At 39.0% G+C, this 25,083-nt stretch overlaps 2 protein-coding genes across 3 annotated transcripts; one reads left to right on the forward strand and one right to left on the reverse strand.

Annotated features, from left to right (window-relative positions):
• Positions 1-428: 428 nt before the first annotated feature.
• Positions 429-11,280, forward strand: LOC124632228 (serine-rich adhesin for platelets-like). 2 transcript variants are annotated; one of them, XM_047166985.1, is made up of 9 exons: positions 451-1,364; positions 1,660-2,680; positions 4,406-5,194; positions 6,579-6,739; positions 7,228-7,365; positions 7,491-7,737; positions 8,158-8,423; positions 8,777-8,959; positions 9,087-11,280. In XM_047166985.1, exons 2-9 carry the CDS (start codon positions 1,828-1,830, stop codon positions 9,171-9,173), a joined length of 2,724 nt encoding a protein of 907 aa, XP_047022941.1. In that variant the 5' UTR covers positions 451-1,364; positions 1,660-1,827; the 3' UTR covers positions 9,174-11,280. The 2 variants fall into 2 exon arrangements, with proteins under 2 accessions (XP_047022940.1, XP_047022941.1); XM_047166984.1 differs by having other exon boundaries at positions 429-1,364; positions 1,660-5,194.
• Positions 11,281-20,598: 9,318 nt separating this feature from the next.
• Positions 20,599-24,514, reverse strand: LOC124632369 (caprin homolog). Its single transcript, XM_047167187.1, has 4 exons — positions 24,279-24,514; positions 23,388-23,570; positions 23,025-23,191; positions 20,599-22,872 (listed from the first exon to the last, which is right to left on the reverse strand). Exons 1-4 carry the CDS (start codon positions 24,399-24,401, stop codon positions 21,522-21,524), a joined length of 1,824 nt encoding a protein of 607 aa, XP_047023143.1. The 5' UTR covers positions 24,402-24,514; the 3' UTR covers positions 20,599-21,521.
• Positions 24,515-25,083: the final 569 nt, after the last annotated feature.

The following is a 25,083-nucleotide window of genomic DNA, read 5'->3' on the forward strand; positions in this document are numbered from 1 at the left end:
CACCAAAATAACAGGGGCCCGATTCTCCTAAGTTAATAATGACAAAATCGAATCGCAATATGATCGCAATAACAGTTTTAACCATATCGGGCATTCTGCTACTAATAAAAGATCAATCGTATTCGATTGACATTTGATTGGTGTGCGATTGGTCTGCTATTTTGGTGATTTTGGTCTATACGGTAGTTTGCTGTACAATCATTTTGCAATCGTAAATCATTTGCAGACAAAATGATTCATTATTGAATGACAGAAAAGGATAAAAACGTTTATTTCAGAGAAAAAATAGCGGAATGCCACATACGCTTCAATCGTAATCGAGTCGGGATTGGATCTCAGTCGAACCGAGTCGAACGTGAATCGTATGACCCTTAAGTAAAATTAGGAGAATCGGGGCCCTGACCAATCGCAAAACCAATCGAATGTCGTCGGAATACGATTGGTCTTATATTAGTAGCAGAAAACCCCGATATTATTAAACCTGGGGCTCGATTCTCCTAAGTTAATAATGTCAAAATTGAATAGAAATCGAATCGTAATATGATCGCTGTGGCTAAATGGTTATTTTTACTCAAACCGAAAAGTATGATGCCCATGCATGATTTGCAGTCCTTTTCAACTTTTTACCCTCCTAACAGTATTTATAATTAAATTTTTCATAGTCCTAGCCACTACCATCAGCATAATTGATTTTCTAAGAACAAACGCAATTCACAAAATCCACTGAAATATTAGAACAAGTTAGATGAACTAAACGCAATTACGAAGCGGAAATAGCGCTAATTCAAAGTTTTCTCTCCACTATTTGCAACTGTCTTTGATTGAGTGGTAATTGTTAACTATTAACCAAAGTGACAACCAATTGCCAAAAACAAACCCGTAATGAAAAAAATGTTCCTATTTTTATTGAAAGACAGCAAAAAATTCAATTCATGTTTCTTTCATCTTTCCTTCCTCAAATAAATAGTCTCAATAATTACTTGGTAGATGGCGCTGTACAGCTTGTTTTGAGTGTGGTCGTTCGTTCGTTCGACCGACCGACCGACAGATATTCGACAAGTAAGATGGCGGCGATTAATGTGAAAGGCGAAACGTTGTCGTATTTCCACTTGTAAATAAAGTTATTGGTTTGTTAAAATATTAATGTCAATAGAACGGCAGCAAACGATTTGATATTGTATAGTGTAAAACACAAAGTGATCTGTTGAGTACAACCTATGACTTGAACTGCTTTTCATTTCACAATAGACAAAACCCGTCGCAGCGAGCACTCGACTAGTCGAGGCCATATTTATGATGTTATCTGTTGTGTGAGCGTCCTCCGAAACCACATTGATAAATGGTTGTGGAAAACCAAGGCGATGGTATGTATCTTCGTAAAAATGCATACTTGGTAATAACGGACAGTGTGTAAAATGCGATCCTGTATTGTTCCGTCACTCTGACGCTTGTGTAGTGAAGCGCCGGATTATTTTTATTCGTAGGGGTCGATGCTTTATTTTGCACTGATATTTGCCGACTATGAGTTAATTAGCTCTTTTACATCATTATTTTGAATCTTGTTAATGATAAAACAAGTTCTTTTCTTATATGATTATTAGTATCGTGCAGTACCTACGTTGTTGTTTTGATATTGATATTCTTTTTCTTTATTTTCAGGAGTGTTTTCTCTGTATGAAGAATATGTAACAGCAACATGAGTTCCAGTGTTCCAAAATAGTGATAGTAACCATACATACAATTGACTGTGTTACAAACTATGGATGAAAGTGTGGACTTCTATTGACATATTACATACATTGACATTTGAGCATCACGGAGGTGGTAATGGATCCAGTAGGACCATGGTCAGCATATTCATACAATCGGTTAGCAGGGGTTCAGGCCGGTGCTGCAAGTGGGGATTTTCATCACCACCTAGCAAGTGGTGGCTCTGGATTAGGCAGCCAATCAGTGCCATCAACTACAAGTCAGTTGCTTCTGCAAGCAGCGCATACTACAGCATCATTAGCAGGACAACTTGGCTCATCAACTGCTTCACCCTTCAACCCTGCAGGATTTTTATCTCCCCCAGCTGTTGGGTATGACGCAGTGTTTTCACCACTATTTCATCATGCAAATCCCAAACCTGCACACTACAGTTCTTCTCTTCAAGCTCAGCATCGCCAAGTTATAGCTCAAGCTCAGGCTGCTGTAGCATCCAAACAATCTTCAGTGGAATCAGAATTGTCTACTTTAAGAGAAAATTATTCGCATCAAACATTGGCAGCACAAGGGACATCTTTCTTTGACCAATCATCAACCCCAGGCAGCACTGCAGGACTGAGTTGGCAAGGAAACAATCAACTACCTAGCCCGTTTGGGATTCTGCCTCATGAGAGTGTTGTGCCCTCATCCCCAAGTCCTGCAACAACGAAAGCATCAGCAACATATGAGAACTTTAATGCACATTTTGCAGCAGCACAAACATTAAATAATCATTTGAACTCTCAAATTTCAAGTGCTGGTAAACAAACAAACAGATCTGGTTCACCGGCCACTGCATCAAAACAACCAGCAACTTCAACATCATCAACGTTTTTTCAATCTCCATCATCTTTTGGAAATCAGACTGATAATTCGTATAGTACAAGCAGTGCAAAGAGTGGTCAACTCTCATCACAACAGGATTATGCAGGAAGTAAGTCCTATTCAAGTTCTGCAAGTTCAACTTCTCATTCCCAGCAATCGTGTATAGTGTCAACTCCACCAGTCACTTCTTCCTCAACTCCTCCCAGTAAAGAGTACAGATCATCTTCCAGTACGTCCTCTAGGCCATCAGCCTCCATTTATAATTCTCAGTCGCCTAAAAATACAAGTAGTGATAAATCTCCTAGACAAATCACAAATAGTATAAGTAATTTTGTATCCCCTTCAGTTAAAGCGCCACAAGTACAGACAAAAGCTCAAAGTAAAATTTACCCAGAAATAAGCAATGAACAAAGGAAAAGTTGTGATTCTAATGAAAAGGTTCAGCCACAGTCATCTCCAATAAGTTATTCCATAATGGATGCCCCAGGCAGATTGAATTATAGTAGCAGCAGTACTGGCAGTTCTTCAAAAACAAATAGAATCAATAGTTCACAATACTCCACAACCCAAAATTCTAGTTTTAGACACTATCAAAGTGGAAACAACATTGAATCAGACTATCATGTCCGAGCTAAAAGTAGTTCTAGCACAGACACTGGGTACTCCAGTAGTAGTTCCCAAAATGGCCCAGATTGCGGTGTTGTAGTGCCAAGGCGACAAAGTCCTTCTCAGGTAGCACCACAAACTTCCCCTCTAGATCATGGGTCAAGTCCTGCCTATCCCTTGTATCATAGTCCTATGAACTCAATCAATTCTCCTCAACCACACAGTGATCACTATAACAAAGTTAATAATACCGCTCCTAGATCTCCTCTAGATGCATCAGTGACACGGTCACCATCTCAAAATAGCCAAGTAGCATATCCTTCTGTTATAACTAGGGCTTTAGGTCTTGAACAAAATAAAACCTATAGTGAAAGCAGCAGATATGAACGAAATCAAACTCAGTCATCTGGTCAAACTTGTTGGGAAGGTGACAGACTAGGGTCTAGAAAATATTCTAGTAATAGCAGTAGTAATAATTACAATAATGGTTTATCAGAAAGTAATACTCATAATGATGAGTCTGTTCCTCAGAGTCAATCTTCCAGTAGGGTGCTAAGTTTGCCAGATAAACAGAACTATTTTGATGGTAATAATGTAGCTTTACAAGATCTTTCTAGTTGTCGAGGTGATCCCATGAGTATAGTAAAAAACTTGCAAAGTTTGCAACAAAGTTGTCAATTACAAGAAGTCAAATCAAGCAAAAGTCAACCTCCAGTGACAGTTCCAACATCTACTAACAAAATACCATCAAGAAGAAAGAGTGTAGAAAAACCAGTTCCCCATACAAATATGAATGAATTGTCTAATGTTGTAATGGCTGATTATTTGGCAAATAGAATTCCTCCACCTGCACATAGTTCAACTAGCAGTCAACAGCAAAATGGTAGTTATTTTGATTTTGAAAGGTGGAATCTTCCACCTCCTCCTCCAAAAATGTTCCCTGGTACATCTGCATTTGGCTCACAAGCCCCATTACATGCCACAAATTTTGCTAATCAACACCAAGCACTCGCTATGCCTCATGGCCATGCTTTGACATACTTCCCGCCTTTCCACCTAGGTCCTCACCCTGATTTCCAATCTTCTGTGGAGTTGACACCTCTGTCGTCATTTAGTGAAACTCCACCTTCGGCTTCCTCGTCATCTTTTTCGACTCCTGAAACACGTGAAGAGGAACAGCCTAAGGTGGTAGTACCTAATATAGAGGAAGAACTTGGTTTCCTTGCAGAACAACGGGCAAATACTGCATCGTCGGTAGCACCCTCTTCACAGCAGCAGAACATTAACAGCACTTCACAAGACGCTACTTCAAAAATAATGGATAAAAAATTTAATGTTCCTGTCACGGGCCCCGGTTCAGGTTTCATGGCTTCTTACTTGAAATTTTTACAAGGAGAGCGTGATACTTCACCTCCGCCGGCCGGCAGGGGCGCCAGAAAATCTACGTGGTCGAGAACTAATACTAATAATACTACAAATAGTAAGCCTTACACACCGAATGACCATAATAAAAGTCAATGTGAAACAAATTCCTCACAGCAGAGTGCCAATGGAGCCATGGCGTCGACAAACGTGATAAACGCAGGTATGTCACTGAGTAATCCCGTCATGAGCTCCTCGGCAAGTATGGGTGCGACAGGCTTGTTGGGTGCTAATCAAATACATGGCGCATCGTCGAGTCTTCTCTCCTCTCAAACAAAAGAGTTAGACGATCCCCGTTATTATAACTTGAATAAAGAGAGAAAACGTAAATATGACGGCAGCGAGGAAACTGCGTATGATGCAGAGGAGGAAGCGAGAAGACTCAACAAGCCGGTGCTCAATGTGCCTAGTACACCTCTTAACGATAAAGGAAAGAATAAGGGGCGAACAAATATGAGTAAGCCCACGCCATCGGCTGTGGTGGCGCCTCAGCCGGCCGCGCCTAAGAAGCCACGACCTCCTGCGCCGCCGCCCGTGACGTCGCTGCAGGCAGCGCCACAGCAACAATACTATTATCAACATCAGCCCGACGAAGGTGCGTTCAATTTATTAGATTTCCATTTAAGAAGTAGAGCGCGATGGTGAAGAGCTAGCCCTGAAGCTTGTATGACAGGAGCAAGCTAACTGCCTTTTGAGCAGGATATCGTGAAAACTTGTTACATTTTAACTGTGATAATGTAAATTTTTATTAGATGAAATCTATGATTATATTATTTGTAAATATTTTCTGTGAAAGAAATGTGATGTAACTATCCTAGTAAACGTCGATATTTTTAGGGTTAGTCTGTAACAAGATTTCACCTAAATTGTTGTTTAATGACACATTATTAGTGCCATTTTATTGTAAATTGTAGAATTTGTGACTCTTGTCATACTCGCTATTGAAGGGGTGCTACCATTAATAATTCCAAAATTGTGGTATATTTTTTTATGGAATTCATACCAGTGGGTGTCTGTTGTACATATAAATAATGTATTGTATTTTACAGTATTTGAGATTAGTTAGTACTTACAATAGTGTATGCATATTCTATATAGCTGAAAGTGATTTTATATTATAAGGGAAATTAATTGCATAATACATTGACAGCTATAAGTACGAGATAATGTATTAGAAGGCCATGCCCTGAACATAAGTTTTTTGTATTTCTATTTAATTGTTATTTGTTTATGCACAACTCTCAATATTTTATGTAAATAATTTTGTATAATAGGAGAAGACATAAAATAAACATGAGTATATTACCGATAATGTGTTAAATAATTTTAATTTGTAATTATTCCTGGTAGCACCCCTCACTTCGCCAAAATAGGGATAACATGTACAGTACAACCATATGAGCATAATGTAGCTATAATTTTGACATCAAGTGAGTAATATTAATGTTGATGAAGTACTGTAATGTGTGTACATGTTATCACAATGATGAATTTTATTCATCGATTGGCTATCCTTGTCCCTTGCCTTTCCTACCTTCTTCACTTGATTATTATTTTTTCAGCAAGTCATTTTGGGCGTAAATCAAGTCAAAACTAATGTTAATTGAATTCTAATTAATAATCAAGAATTTTAAACAAAGCCCAAATAAATTGCTCTCTGAAATATTTGTTTCGCACTGACGACAGGGACCATCAAACCTTAATTTTCTGTTTAACTGTAAACTAGGACTGTAAAAAAACGAGATTTTAGAGGAATAACATTCCAATATGTAGTTGCCCAGAGATAATCTATGAAGTTTCAAAATATTTAAATATTATTCTTGATTAAGTATATGGTTGGCAGACAAAGCATATATAAATGCCGAACTCTTCAAACAGACAAATACCTAATGAATTTTCGAATATTGTACCTCTACGTCTTCTCGGGCATTTAAGTTTTAATAATCAAGCTTAAAGCTTGATTTTCTTTTGTATTTTAGTTACAGCTCATGGGGCTAACATGGGTTATGGGCTATATGGAACAACAGATAACGACAATAAGGCGAACAGAAATATGCAACACAATATAAAATCTCACCATCAAGTTTCCAGTAGTGGGCAAGTAGACAATACCCGACCAATAGAAGAAATGCCCTATCAGGTATGTTATTTGAATCAATGAAGAATTTTACCAGCTGTAGCAGTAAAAAATAAATATTGCACTTCTATGCATATGTATTCTTCTATGCTCGTTATGTCGCCGCAACATTACCTAAATCTTGTCCACATACATAAGCCCGTAGAGGAAATCAAATTTTAAGGCACTGTGAGACTGCTGGCAATTTTGTCGTTCTTAGAGGTGGGGCTTAAGGTATTAGTGTTAGGTAAAATAAAGCAGTCACAGGTTTTTGACCAGATAGTCATAGTATTGTGATGGTATACTTATGTACGTTCGTATTAATAAACAGTCATGAGGAGACATCGAAGTCACTACCATTGTAGGCGTTTGGGAACATGACTTGTTTTTCGATTCATAAGGTTGTTAACCCACTATAAGTCAAAGACTAACCAATACTATAACCAAAATATTACATAGAACCATCAACTTTTCTCACACATGATTAATGCCTATTGCTTCTAAATTTTCAGTCTGGGGAATTCATAGCAATAAAAGCTGAATTGAATGAAATGTGGCCAGCAATTTGGAGGGTTGATGGCAAGACATTATTACAAAAATACGAACCTTTTGAAGAAAATGGAAAAGTTTTGTATCGTAATATATCTACAGTAAGTATTGAAGCATAATTATTTATGAATTAGAATTTTGCTGTTTTATTCGCGTTCCATGAACCAATTTACCGTAAGAAGTTCTCTTGAAACTAACTAATAAAAGACGCATCTCTTTGTTACAGTACACCGTATGGAACCCCGAGAATAAAAAATTATATACGCAAGTCCCAGTTAAAGTAAGGTCCCAGACACATTTGGAGACAATCGTCGAGTTAGTTAGAAGCGAACTTCCAGCCGATGATTGCGGTTTCATCGAGAAAAGGATGCTGGAGACTCAAATGTATCAGGAGAACTTTGAAGTCTACATTCAAACATTAATATCACATGCCTTAGATCCTAACTTTCTAACAGAAATATTTCAAGAACAAGGTAATCGTTGTATTTTATGTCTCTCTCTTATTTTCAAATATGAACAAAATCGAGAAATATAGGAACTTTAAGCAAAAAGGTACAGTTTGGAAAACAATATCAGTAATAAAACAGTGGTGTAGCCATTTGCTGATCTCGCATTCGAAGTAGATAAAGTATACCACATAAAACATACCTACTGTTAGCAATCTCTGTTAGAAATGCCAAGTGGTACGACATCGGTGTCGATATTGGTGCTTTCATTTTAAGCAATTGTTGCAGCGAGACAGCGGCGCGACCGCGGCTCAACAGAAGCGCGATCGTCGCATAAAAGTTTCGTTCCGTACAATAACCGCGCCGCGGCGCTGCTGTCGCGCGACGAGCGCCGCCAGACAGCAGCGCCGCGCGGCTCGCGCGCCTACCTCCAGCGTCACATTTCAGACGAGTACTTCCTGTCCAACGTGAAGACGGTGGACGAGGTGACGGAGAGCATGCGGGCGCGCGTGTCGGGCGGCGGCGCGGCGGCCGGGGCCCGCGCGCTGGACGCGGCGGCCGCCACGTGGCCCGGGCTCAGCGTGGCGGGCGGCGCGGGCGCCTGCCGCGCCTGCGCCCGGCCGGCTGTGGCGCGGCTGCTGCTGTACGGCCAGCCCTACAACCCCGCCACGCTCGAGCCCGTGCAGCCCGACGCCAGGCTCGCCTATGAAAAGGTTTGTTCTGACCTATCAATCCCCCTAATAAAAGCAAAGTGCATTTTACTTAGTATTCTTCTATCTTGTCTGTTCAAAATAAAATAAGAAATGCTAGCTGTTCCCCGCGATTACAATCGCACCCCGAAGAAACTACTTCCTGCATCAAAAATGCCTATAGTTAAATTATTTATTTATTGTTAACTATACAATACTGTAGATCTCAAAATTAATCCAGTGGATTCTAACAAAAATTAACAAACATTCGCTCCACATCCATTTAAACATTTACATTTTCAATATTAGAGAGATGGACACTTCGTACCAAATTCATGAAACTTACGCAAATATAAACTGTGCCTTTATATTTTCAGGAGTTCCTCGTGTGTGCGACGTGTTGCAGTCGAGTTCAGCTGTATTCGAGGATATCTCATCAGAAGTATCTAATGTACGCGGAATGCAGTAAACGAGTCGCTGAGAAGAGAATGCAAAACCCCAGTAAAGACACTACGGTGATTCTGAACGAATTGTTGGCGGACGAAGTATGGTTGTCGCAGGTGAGTGGCACAATTTTAATAAATTCTGATTGAAGCCTTCAAGCGACAAATCACTTGAAGGCTTTAATTTATTTTACTAGAGTGAATATATTTTTGAGGAAGAATGTGATGTGTTTGTTGTCGGCAGCTGTTCCGCGACGTGCGGCACTCGTGGGCGGAGGCGGAGGCGTGGGAGCGCAAGCTGCGCCACGCGATGTCGCGGCAGATGATATAACGCCGACCCCTGTGCAGCCTTTAGTAAATATCTTGTAAGGACAATATTTTCATTTCATTTTTATACATGTGAAAAATGTGCTATATGTATTTCATTGATTTTGTAACACTTTACAATGTAACAAATTAAACCTTCGATATATATTTTCTGGTTTCAAACATACCTCTTATATTGTTAATATGGTATTGTATCAAATTGGCTGTTACTTAGTATTTATCTCAAATACTCTGGTGCCATTTATTGCTTGCTTTTCATGTAATTTGTCAGTTGGCATTTACTGTAATGTACTGGAATCATAATTCTTCGTTCATAATTATTTCTCTGCTAAATTATTGTAATAGATTGTCATAAACCGAAGGCGGCCTTAGCTTACGAACATATCAATTATGGGTTACCCTAATTGACCTGTAGCAGTTATTGAAACGAAATGTTGGTAGCTCCCGATATTTGCTAAGTCATTACACTTACTGGTTTTAGGTTACGCTAGGATTCCCATAAGACTGGGTTATGCGCCTCTTACATTGAGTGTGATGTTATACCATAGGTACATAAATAAGAAAGAGGAGTTTGTCCTCAAAGCTACTAAAATACAATAACGGCAGCAATATCTTATAAAAAATAAAGACAAATATGTAATGCGTTATCGAACTTAAATAAATTGTAAGTACATAATATACAAGTTGCAAAAGTACAGCTGGCATCTATTTACTACGCTATGTAAAGGTCGTCAAAGCCGTCAACCTATAGTCTTCTCAGTCTAATTTAAACGTACTTCATAACTGGCGCGCAATTTCTGTAATAAAATATGTAAATCGTCGTTCTGGTTTCGTTTGGAAGCAATGGAGTAAAATTAATGTTCGGAATTTTTTTATGTAATTAATTGTATTTTTGGTTCAATAAGATTTATAAACATAATTATTTGTGATATTCTCTTTATTTTAGGGCCTAATTACTGTAAACTGTAAAACATAACAGTACGTAAACTCATTTTGTATCAACTTTTACCTGCAGAAATTACATAAACTATCAATTATGATTTTTATTGAATTAAACACTCATGATAATAATTATGCATGAACAGAGTATACAAATTCGCTTATGTAAATTGAATTCTAAACTCGATAAAGGTTGTATCTTTGTAGTCGCTTATATACAACATGTCTAGCAGTATTCATGTCGATTCTCGTTTATATGAACGAAACGTTGGCATGAAATAAAATGCGCTCCTCTTATAAGCTGGAATAGCGGTCACTTCGTCCCATACGACATATTGTGTCAATATATTTCGTTTACAAATGACCTAATAGTAAGCCGTGCTCATTTTGTAAGAAACATATACGTAGACCCTGCCAATTAATGTGCAGTAAATCGACATGCATGCAGTTCGACATTTATATGAAATAAGTAGATCTGACTTCCAAACTGCTACCACAAAGATTCAGAGATATACAGCTATAAATATAAATTTAAATATTTTACTATTACGCAGCAGCTCCACAATTAATGACTATGATATTCTATTATATTTAAATTATTTTTTTTCGGTGAAACGCAATTAAAAATTGCTTAATACAATGTGTCATCAATCACAGTCTCAATGATCTCACCCTATGTTATCTTTACGGGCAATTATGGACAATATTTTATGGCTTAGTTAATCTGCAGTCCGTTGTGACGCCAAATTATAAGTAACACATTCCCTGGAGCGATAATTAAATTCTTTTTTTTGTATAAATACCCTCATATTTTAAGTGATTACAACTTGGCACGACTGGCGTTATCTGCCCTATAATTTATATTATAAATGAACAAATGTGACGATATTATATTTCTATTTTTAAATATAAGTATACTATGAAAAGATATTTTGTATAATTGCTTTAGGTTGTATAGGTTTTTTTAATAATACGACTACGCCAATGTAGTTTTATAGTAGGTATATAGCATTGTAAAAATAACAGGTTCTGTCTGGTAATTAAAGTTAAAGAGAACTTTATTTATTTTGTTCAGATTGGACAGGTATAGGTCTATTTGTTTTTTAAATACCATTTCTTACTGTAAGACATAAAGGTAATTTTATCAAATAAAACCTATTACTAGCAAGTAACTTGTTTTTTTATTCCTGTTGCACTTCCTAATCGCTCGTGCTCGTTAAGGACCTGTCAAGACACGCTTTTTTACTCGTCTAAGGTAAAGCTACGCTTGGCGCCGTCGGTTCGTGGATGGGTCTTCACGACGTGTTCTTCCGCATTTCGGAAGGCACGGAGAAAATGACATTTGAACATCTTTGGCAGTTGTTACGGCCCGTAACAACTGCTTAACCGTAACTTACGGGTAGTCAGAAGCCAGAAACTTTGACAACCAGTCTTACCAATGGATGGCAGCTTGCCTAGGTAACCGTGTTGTGGAGTTCGGATAGACAGGCTCTATGTAAAACACTGGCACTCAGCTGCATCTGGTTACACTGGGAGCCGATCCTAACATTGTTGGCATTTATATATTTACATAAAATTAAGCTAATATATTCGTTTGTTTTTTATGTCAAGGAATAAGGAACGAGAAGATAACATAGGTTCAATTGGTAAATCGTGAGTGTTAGGCTACATGGAGGGAATGGGAAAGTACCTAGGTATCTATCTACATAACATGAACAAAGTTCTTGGCAATCCAGATGGTGGTTCGGAACATCGTGCGAGTACCGTGCCATTATTTTTAGGTGAGGCATTGCTCCGAAAGTCGAGAAAATAACGGCGGCGATTATAAGTTCACCATCGGCAGGGTTTATATCACAAGCGCACAATTTGATGCTAGCCGCTGGAGGAACCTATATTAAAATTTATTGTATGTTGACCACGGTCCAGTAGCGGCTTTAGGGTAGGGCGCAGTTGGGCGACGGCCCAGGTCGCCGCAGGCGCCCCCAACCAATCCTTGATCAGAATTTTACTCCTATTTTTGTTTTAAATTTCATCAAAGATCGCAGCTTACAAGAACTGTATCCAAATGTATGGATAGCATCAGGGCCGCCTTAACCTATGGTGCAGGGTGTGCGAATAACCCGGGCGCCGCGGGCTCAGGGGCGCTGCGGTACGCTCCTGGACCAAGAAATTTCCGTTTGTTGCCCGTGGTACTACCAATAGTACTACCAGTAGTACCACGGGTAAATTTTTCTTCCCGTAGTACTACCAAGCGGTCTGGTAGTACCACGGGCAAGAAAAAACTACCCGTGGTACTACTGTCAATAATTTACGTTTTTTTCAACCCTTTTGTTGTCACAGTTGATATTGTCATCCTAGAAAGAAATGTGGATATATTTTGGTACTATTTCGTAAATAGATCTGGGGCCCGATTCTCCTAATTTTACTTAAGCGTCATACGATTCACGTTCGACTCGATTCGACTGATATCCAATCCCGACTCGATTACGATTGAAGCGTATGTGGCATTCCGCTATTTTTTCTTTGAAATAAACGTTTTTATCCTTTTCTGTCATTCAATAATGAATCATTTTGACTGCAAATGATTTACGATTGCAAAATGATTGTACAGCAAACTACCGTATAGACCAAAATCACCAAAAGAGCAAACCAATCGCACACCAATCAAATGTCAATCGAATACGATTGGTCTTTTATTAGTAGCAGAATGCCCGATATGGTTAAAACTGCTATTACGATCATATTGCGATTCGATTCCTATTCGATTTTGACATTATTAACTTAGGAGAATCGGGCCCCTGGTAGTTGTGAAATTTTTTATTGCTCAAAATCGACAAGAGTCAAAATCACTTAGTTTTTTTTTCACAAATAAGAATTGAATACCTTGGTCTCGATTTACTTGATAGGTATTTTATGCTATCCTGGTACTTGCTGAGCATTTTCGTCGGGAAATTGGAATACTGAGGTAAGTTATGCTGTCCTGGTACACGGCGAGGAGAGCAGGGGCCCGATTCTCCTAAGTTAATAATGTCAAAATCGAATAGAAATCTAATCGCAATAGCAGTTTTAACCATATCGGGCATTCTGCTACTAATAAAAGACCAATCGTATTCGATTGACATTTGATTGGCGTACGATTGGTCTGCTATTTTGGAAATTTTGGTCTATACGGTAGTTTGCTGTACAATCATTTTGCAATCGTAAATCATTTGCAGACAAAATGATTCATTATTGAATGACAGAAAAGGATAAAAATGTTTATTTCAAAGAAAAAATAGCGGAATGCCACATACGCTTCAATCGTAATCGAGTCGGGATCGGATCTCAGTCGAATCGACTCGAACGTCAATCGAATGTTGCTTAAGTAAAATTAGGAGAATCGGGGCCCAGTTGCATCGACATTCCGAGATTGAATAGGTTTACTTTTCATACTCCGGTGATTTATGCTGTGTACGATGAGGTGGGATGAAAAGTTACGTGTTGCACTCGAGTGCAAAGATTTTTCACCTTGTACTGTTTTGATTCCTTCGCTATCGATCCGGGTTCTAAGTTTTGAAACACTCCGCTCCTTTAGCGAGTAGGCAAACATTCAAAGTCCGAACTTATTTCAAATATTTAGGCTCATGATTTAAAAAAAAATCAAATCAAAAAGGTTTTAAATAAATATAAAAAGTCATACAAAAATAAGAAAAAAATATGCAAGAAAGAGTCACCTACTCCAAAATAATATTGTAACAAAGCAATTTTAATTAAACCCCACATAATTTTAGAAAAAGAAATCCAAATATCCACTCCACTTAAAAAGTGCCCCTTTTTCGATGTTCACAATTTGAGAAGAGCACCAGTTGCGAAGTGTGCCATTTGAGAAGTGTACTAGTTGCGAAGTGCACCATTTGAACATGATGTACAAGTTGAGAAGTGCACCAAATGCGTCAAACCCAATGATTCTTTTACTGTTAGGAAACTACACTCTCTGTGCTGAACGCAACGTACGTTTTATCCGGGTACGGAAAGAAGTTTCCCCGGACGAGGTGATTAGTCAAAAACTAATTTATAGAATACGGCCGAACCAAAAAAGTAAAGTACTAGGACAGCATGACTTACGTGATCATATCGATAATTTTAATGAATATGACACTACCTACTTAATATTTTTAAATAAAACGAAAAACGTAAGTAGATATTCAATTCTCATTTGTGAAGAAAAAAACTAAGTGTTTTTGACTCTTGTCGATTTTGAGCAATGAAAAATTTCACAACTACCAGATCTATTTACGAAATAGTACCAAAATATATCTACATTAAAAAAATATATATTTCAATTCATCTTTCTAGGATGACAATATCAACTGTGACAACATAAGGGTTGAAAAAAACCTAAAATATTGACAGTAAAATAAATAAATAAATAAATAAATAAATTCTTTATTTTCACCAAAAGCCATCACAACATTAACATCCGTAAAGACTAGGCATAAATTATAGGTTTTGTAAAACATTAAACTCTGGCTCCTAAACTAGGCATGTGCCTGTGACTTAGGAGTCAGTGATTCTCCAATAAACGTCAGAGTAAGCATATGATTGAAGCGATTCAGGACGTTACAATAAATGAGCAATGGTAACAAAAAAAGAATAAAACTGTTCTAATTTGTAGGGAGGAAGAGAGAGATAAAAACAATTTAATAAAACTAAAGAGGTTTAACGGTAAGGTTAGTACGGCAGTAAGTTTAGGGTGATTGTGAGTGTAACTGTAGTGGGAATGTATGGGATGTGTTGTATGTCAATGTATAGAAGTGTGTTTGTATGTGTAATGAAAGAGTATGGGTGGAATAATAATGTTAAATTTATAATAATTTACCCAGTAGGAGATCCTCAGTATTGTCGTAATTAAGTGTATGTAGATAGTCTATAAGTAAGTTTTTACAATGATATTTAGGGGATGAATAAATGTTTAATTTTTTGTTGAGAAAGTTGTACAGATAACCGCTATTAACGTAGAACTGGCGTCTGGCAAAGGCAGTTCTATGGCGTTCATGCGTGAAAACATTGTATTTTCGTCTGCAAGTTGAATCCATTGGGGGACGTGTAGAGTGTTTGCGAAGAGCAGACAGGAGAACATAAAGTTGTCTGACTGTTAGAAAATTGCAGTCAGAATAGAGTTGCATAGTGGGATACCTACGCGGAAGAGAGAGCATTACCTTGAGCACAGCTCTCTGGGCTCTCTCAAGGCGAATGAATACATTTTGTGTGGCTCCACCCCAAACGGGCAAGCAGTACGTTAAAACAGAGCGGCACAGAGCTAAATATACTATTTTAAGTGTTTCAAGATCAGCAGAATTTCGCAGCTTCTTGAAGACGTATATCAGCTTACGTACACGGGACGTGACCTTGGCTATGTGGGGATGCCAGTTGAGATGCTGGTCAATTAGTACTCCTAGATATCTTACATGAGTCGTTTTTGTGAGGGAGAGGCAGCTACATTGCGCTAAAGAACCACAGTGATGTGCTTTTAGGGTCAAGGAATTAGAAGGACATTGATTTGACTTGATAGCAAAGGGAACGTATACGGTTTTGTCTACATTTAAAGTGAGCAAGTTATCAGACAAACATTTCATCACGCAGCAGAGCGCTGCCTCGGCATTTTGGTATGCCTGGGTCCAGTTACATCCCTCTACGATAAGGGCAGTGTCATCCGCATAGGTATATATCATACAGTTATCAAGAGGTAGTGTACAGAGATCATTTATGTAAATGAGAAAGAGGGTGGGACCCAGGATGCTTCCTTGCGGAACGCCAAAAGTCATTGGAAGTTCATCACTTTCATATTGACCAATTTTAACTATTTGAGTACGATCTTTGAGATAGTCTGCAAAGATTTTCAACGGTAGTCCACGAATTCCAAGTCTTTCCATTTTTCTCAATAAAGCTGGGGCAGAGACAGTGTCAAAGGCCTTTGACAAATCTAGGAAAATTCCCAGGCACTTGCGTTTTCTGTCTAGCGTCCTAGCTACGTGATTCGACAGATGTAATACTGCATCCTCAGTACTAACTCCATTTCGGAACCCGTATTGGTTTTTGGCTAAGATGTTGTTTGACTCAAGAAAGCTTATCAGATTCTTATTTAGTACCCGTTCCAAGATCTTTGACATTGCACTTAAAATAGAAATGGGACGGTAATTATTAACATCATCTTTGCACCCGGATTTATGAATAGGGTGAACGAGTGCTTTTTTAAACGTCTTAGGAAAGACACCAGCACTTATGCACAGGTTACAGACATGTGTAACAATCGGAACTAATACTTTTCTCGCGCCTTTAATAATTTTAGATGGAATACAATCATAACCTGTAGCACAGTCAGTCCTTAGACCCAGGATAATGGATTCAACATCGAGCTCGGTAACCTCAAGAAGCATCATTGAGCCACACGACTGTGAGTTAGCCACGGGATTGGACACCATAGAGGATGATTTAAATTTTGAAGCCAAACTGCTGCCTACACTAGCAAAAAAGTTATTAACGTAATTTAGCGAGGATTTAGGGTTATCTAATAAGTTTACTAGCTCAGAGGAAGGCGAACACTGTGTTTGAAGCTCCGAGACTTTCTTAATAACATTCCACGTAGCTTTAACATTATTTTTAGCATTGCGAAACAGTTCTTTTTCGTAAGAGCGTTTTAATTTCTCAGCAGGGAATTGCAATAATTGCGATAGCGAGTGTAGGTGATTTTTAAAATCTCATTGTTAGCCGACTTTTTGAGTTTAATATGCATACGATCACGGTGCCTTATACAGCGGAGTAGTCCCGGTGTGATCCAGGGCTTTAAATTACGTTGTTTTCTTGGGACAACTAGAATATGAGTGTGCTCAGTAACAATGGAGGAAAGTTTACCTATAAGCGCATCTGCGGCATCATTAGGATCAGATATAGACAGGATTGGAGACCAGTCATGGGTTTTAATACTCTCAATTGCGGAATCACAGTCTAATTTTGCCCTAGTTCGGGTGACATCCGAATGTACACTCCGGTTGCATAAGAATAGCAATGTCGGTTCGTGATCTGTTATGGATGATTCAATAACGAAAGCCGTAGCGCGTTTATTTGTTTTTATTAAAATATGGTCTAAGCAATTTGAGAGCCGAGTCGGAAACAGATGTGCTGGAAGAAGTCCGTTAGAGGCAGTACAGTTTAAATAGTCATCCGAGTGACTGTCAGTATTGTCGACCCTAATGTCAATGTTCATATCACCAATCAAGACCACGGAAGAAGTTCCTATTTTGAGAACACTATCGAGGCTGTCTATAAAGTTATCTATATTTTTAAAAGAAGGTGGTCGGTAAATAGCGACTATAGTGATGTCTTCTATACAACAAACGAGGCAGTTTGCATCAGCAAATACTGGTTCTTTAATATTAGCTTTAATGGAAGATTTAACATAAATAACACAACCATCATTTTGATTGTATGTGATATTAGTGGAATATGACGTAAAGTCATCCAAGGTCGGCAAATGCGACAGTTTACTCAACCAACACTCGGTGAGAATGAGCACGTCACACTGGAAACCCAATAGCCGCATTAGCACTACAACTTCGTCAAAATTTTTATTGATACTTCTTATATTTAAATGTAAAATTTTTAATCCTTTAGTCGGGTCTCTTATGAACTGTATGCATTTCTCAGGTTGACATTTGAATGATTTAGAAACGTGAAGCGCGTCTAATTCCTTATTAATAATATCTTGATTAGCCATTTGTTTTAGGAATACTCGTGTACAAACTGTGTAGCAAAATATTGGACAGGATTGCTTTATTTAAATAGAAATGCTTGAGAAATATACTGTGAATCGTTTTAGTATAGCGGCTAATTACTGTATTCGCGTGTGTGTTAAGAGGATAATGACAAATTTTGTATTTGAGTGATTTAAATTGTGTAAAAGTAGTTTGTGTGCGTTGTATGACTGTATTAATGTGTAAGATGTAACAGATGAATGAATGTAAGAGTATATTGCTTAATTTTGATGTTAAACTTAATATTAAAAATAAAATTAAAAATAAACAGTAAAGGATCACAGAGATAACAATATGGGAACCAGAATTATTTATACAATAACAAGAGATATTATGTGCTAGTCAAATAATTAGGTTTTGGCTATCCAATAGGCTGAAACATTTTTCAGAATTGACAAGAATCTGTTTGTCTCCTTCTATTTTACGGAGAAATATGTTACCATTTGAGATCCAACAGAACTTAAACTTGTTTTTGTTAGCAAACTCTCTGGCTTGGAAGAATAGCTTTTTTGTGCTTGCTGGTAGATGAACGGAGATATACACGGGTTGCGGATCACCTGACAAACCTATGACAGCTGTGTTCAATTTGTCGTACTTTCCTTTTCCCTTGTTGTAGTTTCGTACGGCAGTAAGGAATGTCTGCTTAGTTTGCACAGTTGAGAATTCCGTTATAATTGGCCGCGGGGAGCTGGAGGAGGTAGATTTCACTGGCAGTCGGTAGATATCGCGAAGCTCCTTTTCATCAATGGATACACCAATAGCAGTGCCAACATCACATACCGTTTTCAAAAGGCTGGTGCAGGATTCATTATTAACTTGTAGTATGTTACGTAATTCTATGGCGGATGATCTTGATTTATGTTGAAGGTCAACAATTTTCCGTTCAAGAGATTCAATGTAGGTTTGCTGCTCGCGTCGCTCCCTCCTCAGTATGTCCACTTCAGTCTTTAAATCTTCAAACTGTTTATTAAGGAAATCAATGGACTGAACAATTCCAGCGTTTGCCTTACATATCTCCGAGTTTGTTGCCTGTATTTTACTATTCTGAGTTTTAATGTCTTTTATATCCGAAGAGAGCTCAGCTATTAATGTTGTTTGGTCTGCAAGAATTTCTCGTAGGTCCTGCGGTTCCTGAGAGCCCTTACCTGCCGAAATGCTTTGTGGTGAGGTATTTTTACGCGGACGCTTACTACTTCTTTGAGTGCTTACGTATTCGCACTCAGCCACAGCAGTAGTGATATCCGGTTCAGAGCGTGTTTGGGACTGACTTATATTGTCGACCGGAGTTTTAGAGCTTTTGGGTGGTGTTCGTTGTACCCCTGCCATGTTAACAACCAAAACATATAATAGGTTGAGAGCAAATATCAACAATAATGCACAGGCAAACAATAATGCACAGGCAAAACGGTATTTCACAAGACCGATGACAACAGGCAGCAGCGTTCGCGTAGCCGGCACACTGATCTCGTAGTTGTTTCGTAGCACAGGCGCGTGACGTAGCGGCGCGTGACGTAGCGGCGCGCGCTATGTGAGCGTAGCAGCGGTGGGTGACTCACGCGCGTAGCACGTAGCGCATTCAAGCGCACCGTTGTTCTGCTGATCGTAGCAACTGTCACGGTGGCGCGATGAGTAAATGGTCCGGTCACTTGTCACTTGGGTGATGGTTCGAATCCGACTAATCACGATCACTTTTACAAAACCACTTTGACGCGTACACGACACTACTAATTATGTCTCACTCTAGGACCACCCAGTGGGAGGAGCCCTCAGGTAAGATCATGCAAAGAGCGACAAGGAAATGAGTCCAACTACAATTAGCCAATCACAAATTAAGATGCACGAGCAAACGACACACGTCCCCTCTGTTCAACGTCTAGCGCGAGAATCCAAAAGTTTTTTCTTGCCCGTGGTACTACCAGACCGCTTGGTAGTACTACGGGAAGAAAATTTTGCCCGTGGTACTACTGGTAGTACTATTGGTAGTACCACGGGCAACAAACGGAAATTTCAATTAAATTAATGTATTGTCATACAATGCCGGGCGCGTTAGATACACTACTTTTATGTCCCAAAACTCAAAAATTTTCGCGCTCGCTTCGCTCGCGGTTTCTTTACACTTAGATACATTTTTTTTCACATATAGCTACTTTTAATTTCATGTCCCAATACTCAAAAAAATTCGCGCTCCCTTCGCTCGCGGCTTCTTCACTTCACAGTCGCCTTTTATTATATATGTTAAGGACTTTTAGTGATCCAAATCTCAAAAAAGCTTTTTCGGGCTTGCTTCACTTTATAGTTTTTTTTTATTTTTCAACATTTTTTTGTCTACCCTAGCAAAAAGGTAGCGTCGTTTTTAAATCCTTTTATTAATAAGAAAGTAACTTCTAGTTTCTATTTATGGTACTACTCTAAATCCCAAAATTTTAACTCACAGGCGCCAACACCAACAAAGAGTTATCTACGTTTGGGCTACATTTTAAGTCATATTTGTTTTGAGTTCTAAAATATAACAAAAAATTGGGATTGGCCCATCAGGATCAGCCCCGGGTGCCAACGAAATGCCTACTCGCCGGTTCTAGGATAAGTCATCAAACAGAAAAAATCGGCTCGCTGCGCTCGCACTACCTATGTCTTTGTAGCCCTATAAAAAAAGGTTGAGTATGGCTGGCTGGGGTGATTATAAAATAAAACTGGTCATAATTTTATAGAATACTTTTAATTTGCTTGCACACAGCCTCTATTGAGAACAATGTAAGGAATATGTAAAAAGCCTGGACAAGACAAACAAAAATATTTCAGGGGAACCAAATACCACAAACATCAATCAACTTGACGACAATAGCTCTATTTGAAAGATAAATAATTACAAGCAAAATCAAGTAGAGCTATTTACGAACAGATTGGAACTTATTCCAGTTAACTACATAATTAATGTGATATGGCCAGTTCTGTTTCTTAACTCATAAAATGTCAACAGGTATAAGTATTAGGTATCGCATACCAGTTCAATTCCAATATAATCAAAAACAAAACTCAAAAAAGTTGCGCAGGAATAGTAGCAAAATTATAATGTAATTGAGATGAAAGCTTTATAATAACTTTGATGTTTTATGAGAAACAAATATGTATATAATATCTTAACACATTTATAATTACTATTTTAAATCAACTGTATTAAAAGTACAAAGATCAATGTGATTTGGAAAAAGGTCCCAGTTGACAGTGTTTAGTCAGTTGTGTGCACATCTCCTGTACTTATATTATCACGAGGACGAGGCACGCACGAGGTACTGAGCGACTGACGGCGGCCACGAGCGGCCTCTCGTACCGCATCACTAGTCACTTGCGTGACATAACTTATACAAGTACGTAAGTATTAATAACTGCATATATCATACATCTAAACTCAAGTAACTTATTTTTTATTCAGTTTCAAGTTTTAATATTTTACTTTTTTTTTATTATTTTTTTATTTATTTTTATACCATAATCTCTCGTTTGTTAACCACAGCGCGTTGTTGCCGGTGAAATCTGCCTTCCACGAATGAATTTGTCCGTCATATTAATACATTTTTATCGTGGTAAAGTCGCTAATGCAACAATACCGTCGAGATCCACAAGAACTATTCAACTTTTTCGGGTTTACGGGTGTACTGCGGACGAGGAGGCCGCGTCGCGCCGCGAACTCCGCCACGAGGACCCCCTCTGCCGCGACCCTTGAAGCCGCCCTGGTAGCTCTGGTTATCATTGTATCTGTCGCGACCACCATTTTCATTTTGTTGGTGGCTATCACCAGTGTCACCATTGCCATAATATCCGTCGCGGTCGTCACCTCCGCGACCTTGATATCCGTCTTTACCATGTCTGTTTTGATATCCGTCGTACTGCCTGTTCTGGTAGCCATCTTTACCGGACCTCCCCTGATAGTCACCAGGGTGCCTTCCACGGTATCCCTCACCACCTTGTCTGTTCTGGAATGCTCCGCGACCTCGGTGACCGTTTGGAGCACCTCTGCCGCCGCCACCACCACCACCGCGTCCAAATCGTCGGTACCTAGCTTGGCCATCACCTTGTCCGTGAATTTTCCGATCTCCACCATCATCGCGTTCGGGACTTCCACTCTCCTTGACTTCATCTTCATTTTTATCATCTGCAGATGCAGAGACCGGGCAGTCGTCGATGGCGAGCGGGGCGGGCTGCGGGTTGGGCGGCGGCGCCGGCATGGCGGGCACATGCGGCAGCGGCGCCACCAGCGCGTGGCCGGCCGGCACGCCCGCCAGCGCCACGCCGGGCGCGAAGCCCGCGTGCTCGGGGTGCGGCGGGAAGTGCGGCTGCGGCGGCATCGGCAGCGTGCCGGGCTCGGCCACGCGCCCGCCCGGTAGTTGTACGAAATGCTGGTTTGTGAAAGTCTGCGAAGGAATCGGCGCAGGTGGCGACGGCTGATTAGCTATGACCGGGGGTTGTGGTGTGCCGACGGGACTGTCAATTTCAGACTCTTGCAGAAAGAAGAAGTTCTGAGATCCAATAACCTCAGCAATCGGTCTCTGTTGAGGATATTGCTGGGCAAAGTATGCATGTTCGACTTCCTGCAATGTGATGGGCGGCAGCGGCCTGAGCGGATAGGCAGGCGCGGGAACGACAGCGGGCGCAGGCGGCACGGGCAGTGCGCCGGGCGGGTACGCCGCCGCCACCTCGGGCTCCACCTCATTATCCACTACTTCCACAGGCTCAGCTTCAGGCACAACATGACTCTCTTCAACTTCCGATACTACAATATCTGCTGAACGGTCAAAGTAGCCACATTCATGCACTGCACTAACAATCTCCTTGATATGAGTATAAGTGGTGCCTAATATTTCCTTAGGCTTCCCATCTATTATAGCATACAGATGTTCAGCAGCTTTTGTGGTATGGATATGGAATCCAGGTTGGCCTTCCTCATTCACTTCGTGTTTGGGGGTCACTTCAGGATACCTGAAATATTTATTTTTACATTTTTTTCAGTGAAATTAGCAAAATTAAAAACTGTTACTGATGTTTTTGTTGGAACATGACTTTTATCTGCATATAGAGTAGGCAACTCAATGCAGATGAAATTAAGAAAAAAATCTTAGAATATCACTTACAGATCATCCAAAATTTTCAGATCCTCTTCAGTGAGCTTCACTGCGCCATTGGTTCCATTCAGAAAGTCATTTCTGGCTTCCGTATTTCCCATTTGGTTCAGGCAGTCCAAAACAAGTAAGACCTCTCGGATTTTACTTGTTTCTGCTGCATACCGCACCCATGCATCCTATATAAGAATATTTTGTAACATAATGAATACTTTCTATTCAGTTCAGATTACTGTAAATTAAATTTCGAATATTAAATAAGAGGCGTGTGCCCATCTAGGTTTATGTGTTATTTTGTATTTTCTACAAAACCATGATTAGAAATGGAATTACTTGAATTCAAAAATAAGTTGGGTATACACACTAAATTGGTACCTTTTTTGCTTGTTTTTTAGCTTCACGTTCTGCAGAAGTAGCTATTGATGTTACTTGCTTTGATAGGTCTCTCGCAAATTCCAGGGTTTGAGCAACCTCATCATATTTAGCAACTGCTACTTTTTGATCGCTGTTGAGTTCTTTTCCAGCTTTTTGCAAGTCTCTATATGATGTTAGCTTGCTCTGTAATAAAATAACCAAAAGATATGTGACACGAACATAGCATGAGCATACATAATAATATGTCAAACTTTATATACAATCTAAAATACTAATGATGGACCTTACATTAATCATTTAAGTTATTCTGATTTATGATCCATATACAATATCATGAATGTGTTCTACAATATTTTAAAATTTTGAGTTCCACTTAAAAGTAACAACAGTAAAATATATTTCCTGAGTAACTATATAATAATATAGAACTATTAGTAATTGTAATTAATATTAAGTTATAATTAGGGCACTTGCAGCTATGAATGACTAAAAATTCAAAACATAAACTAAGTTTAAATATTTATATAAACTAAGATAAGATACTGTTGTCTGATTTGTTTAGTTTGTTATGAATAGTATACAACATAGTATAAAATTCAGTAATTAAAACTACTTCATAATATTGCTAATGCTGAAAGTGGCCGCTACTGATATCCTTGTAAAATGTAAACTTTAGGGCGTCATGGTATTGTATCGTCAACATAGCATGAGCACATGTGTGAAAATGGCGTCAAGTCTGCGGCAATATTTTACGCTGTGAGCGGGCAAAAATTAAGCAGTTTTAGGCATTGCGTGTTCATCAAAAACATCACACGAACAATAGCTAAGATAAAATAGTTACTCTTACTAATTAAAACCGCTAGTAACTGTTTATAGTAGCTAAGTACATACCTTTCTTTTCTCCAAATTACGGATTTTGTGTTCAATAATTGTCATAATTTGTCGTATTGGAGAATTATCCAAAGCCTCCGAAGAGGCTGGTTTCTCAGACTTTGCATTCGCAGCTGAAGGCATCCTTCACAGGCAACAACTCTTCCCGGATTGCGTATGGTGGTGGTTGAAGAGATAGAGATAGAATTTTCTATCTATCTTTATAACCACAAAACAACTGTCATTCCGAGATGAACGACGCAAGTCGTAAGAGCATTTATCTTGTTAAGTTGGTATACATGGTGTTTTAATTTAGTGTGGTAACATTTAGTTTCTAAAAAACCGTAAAACTTGTTTGCAAACAAAAAAACAACACCAACTTCTGGAAAAATAATAGAAATATAGAATATATTTTTTGGAAAGATGCTCCGCTGATGAGAATGATGATGTCCTCTCAGACGTGTCCGTCCACGGCGACACCCTGTCAATTCCCGGCAATCTGTCTTCGCCTTCGCTCATGGGCCCCCGGCAGTGACTTGCAAAGCCGAATTCCGTTTGCATTATAGGTGTTAGGATGGCTTAGGATGAGTTGAGAATGATGACATTAGGCCAAAGGACAATGGGCACTTTGTATGGGATTTGGTACCCGCTCCAACAGTAACGTATGATATATCATTAGAAAGGTATTTACGTGAACAATAATAAAAACTATGGGGCTTGCCTCAATTAGCTGTCCGATCAGAGTAACGATAAAAATTAAATCGACATAGAAACAAGTATGTCATCCATATATGCAAATTCATTAAGAGGCATATGTCGTCAGTAT

The sequence above is a fragment of the Helicoverpa zea genome, chromosome 8 (genome assembly GCF_022581195.2).
Source record: "Helicoverpa zea isolate HzStark_Cry1AcR chromosome 8, ilHelZeax1.1, whole genome shotgun sequence".
In the NCBI taxonomy this organism is placed as follows: domain Eukaryota; kingdom Metazoa; phylum Arthropoda; class Insecta; order Lepidoptera; family Noctuidae; genus Helicoverpa; species Helicoverpa zea.

Bases quoted from the DNA above. Each gene is read 5' to 3' on its own strand.
- LOC124632228 (XM_047166984.1), top strand. From the start codon at position 1,828: ATGGATCCAGTAGGACCATGGTCAGCATATTCATACAATCGGTTAGCA. The intron at 6,740-7,227 runs GTATGTTATTTG...CTAAATTTTCAG, and splicing joins TAGAAGAAATGCCCTATCAG to TCTGGGGAATTCATAGCAAT. The intron at 8,424-8,776 runs GTTTGTTCTGAC...TTATATTTTCAG, and splicing joins CCAGGCTCGCCTATGAAAAG to GAGTTCCTCGTGTGTGCGAC.
- LOC124632369 (XM_047167187.1), bottom strand. From the start codon at position 24,401: ATGCCTTCAGCTGCGAATGCAAAGTCTGAGAAACCAGCCTCTTCGGAG. The intron at 23,571-24,278 runs GTATGTACTTAG...ATTTTATTACAG, and splicing joins GTAATTTGGAGAAAAGAAAG to AGCAAGCTAACATCATATAG. The intron at 22,873-23,024 runs GTAAGTGATATT...TAAATATTTCAG, and splicing joins CTGAAAATTTTGGATGATCT to GTATCCTGAAGTGACCCCCA.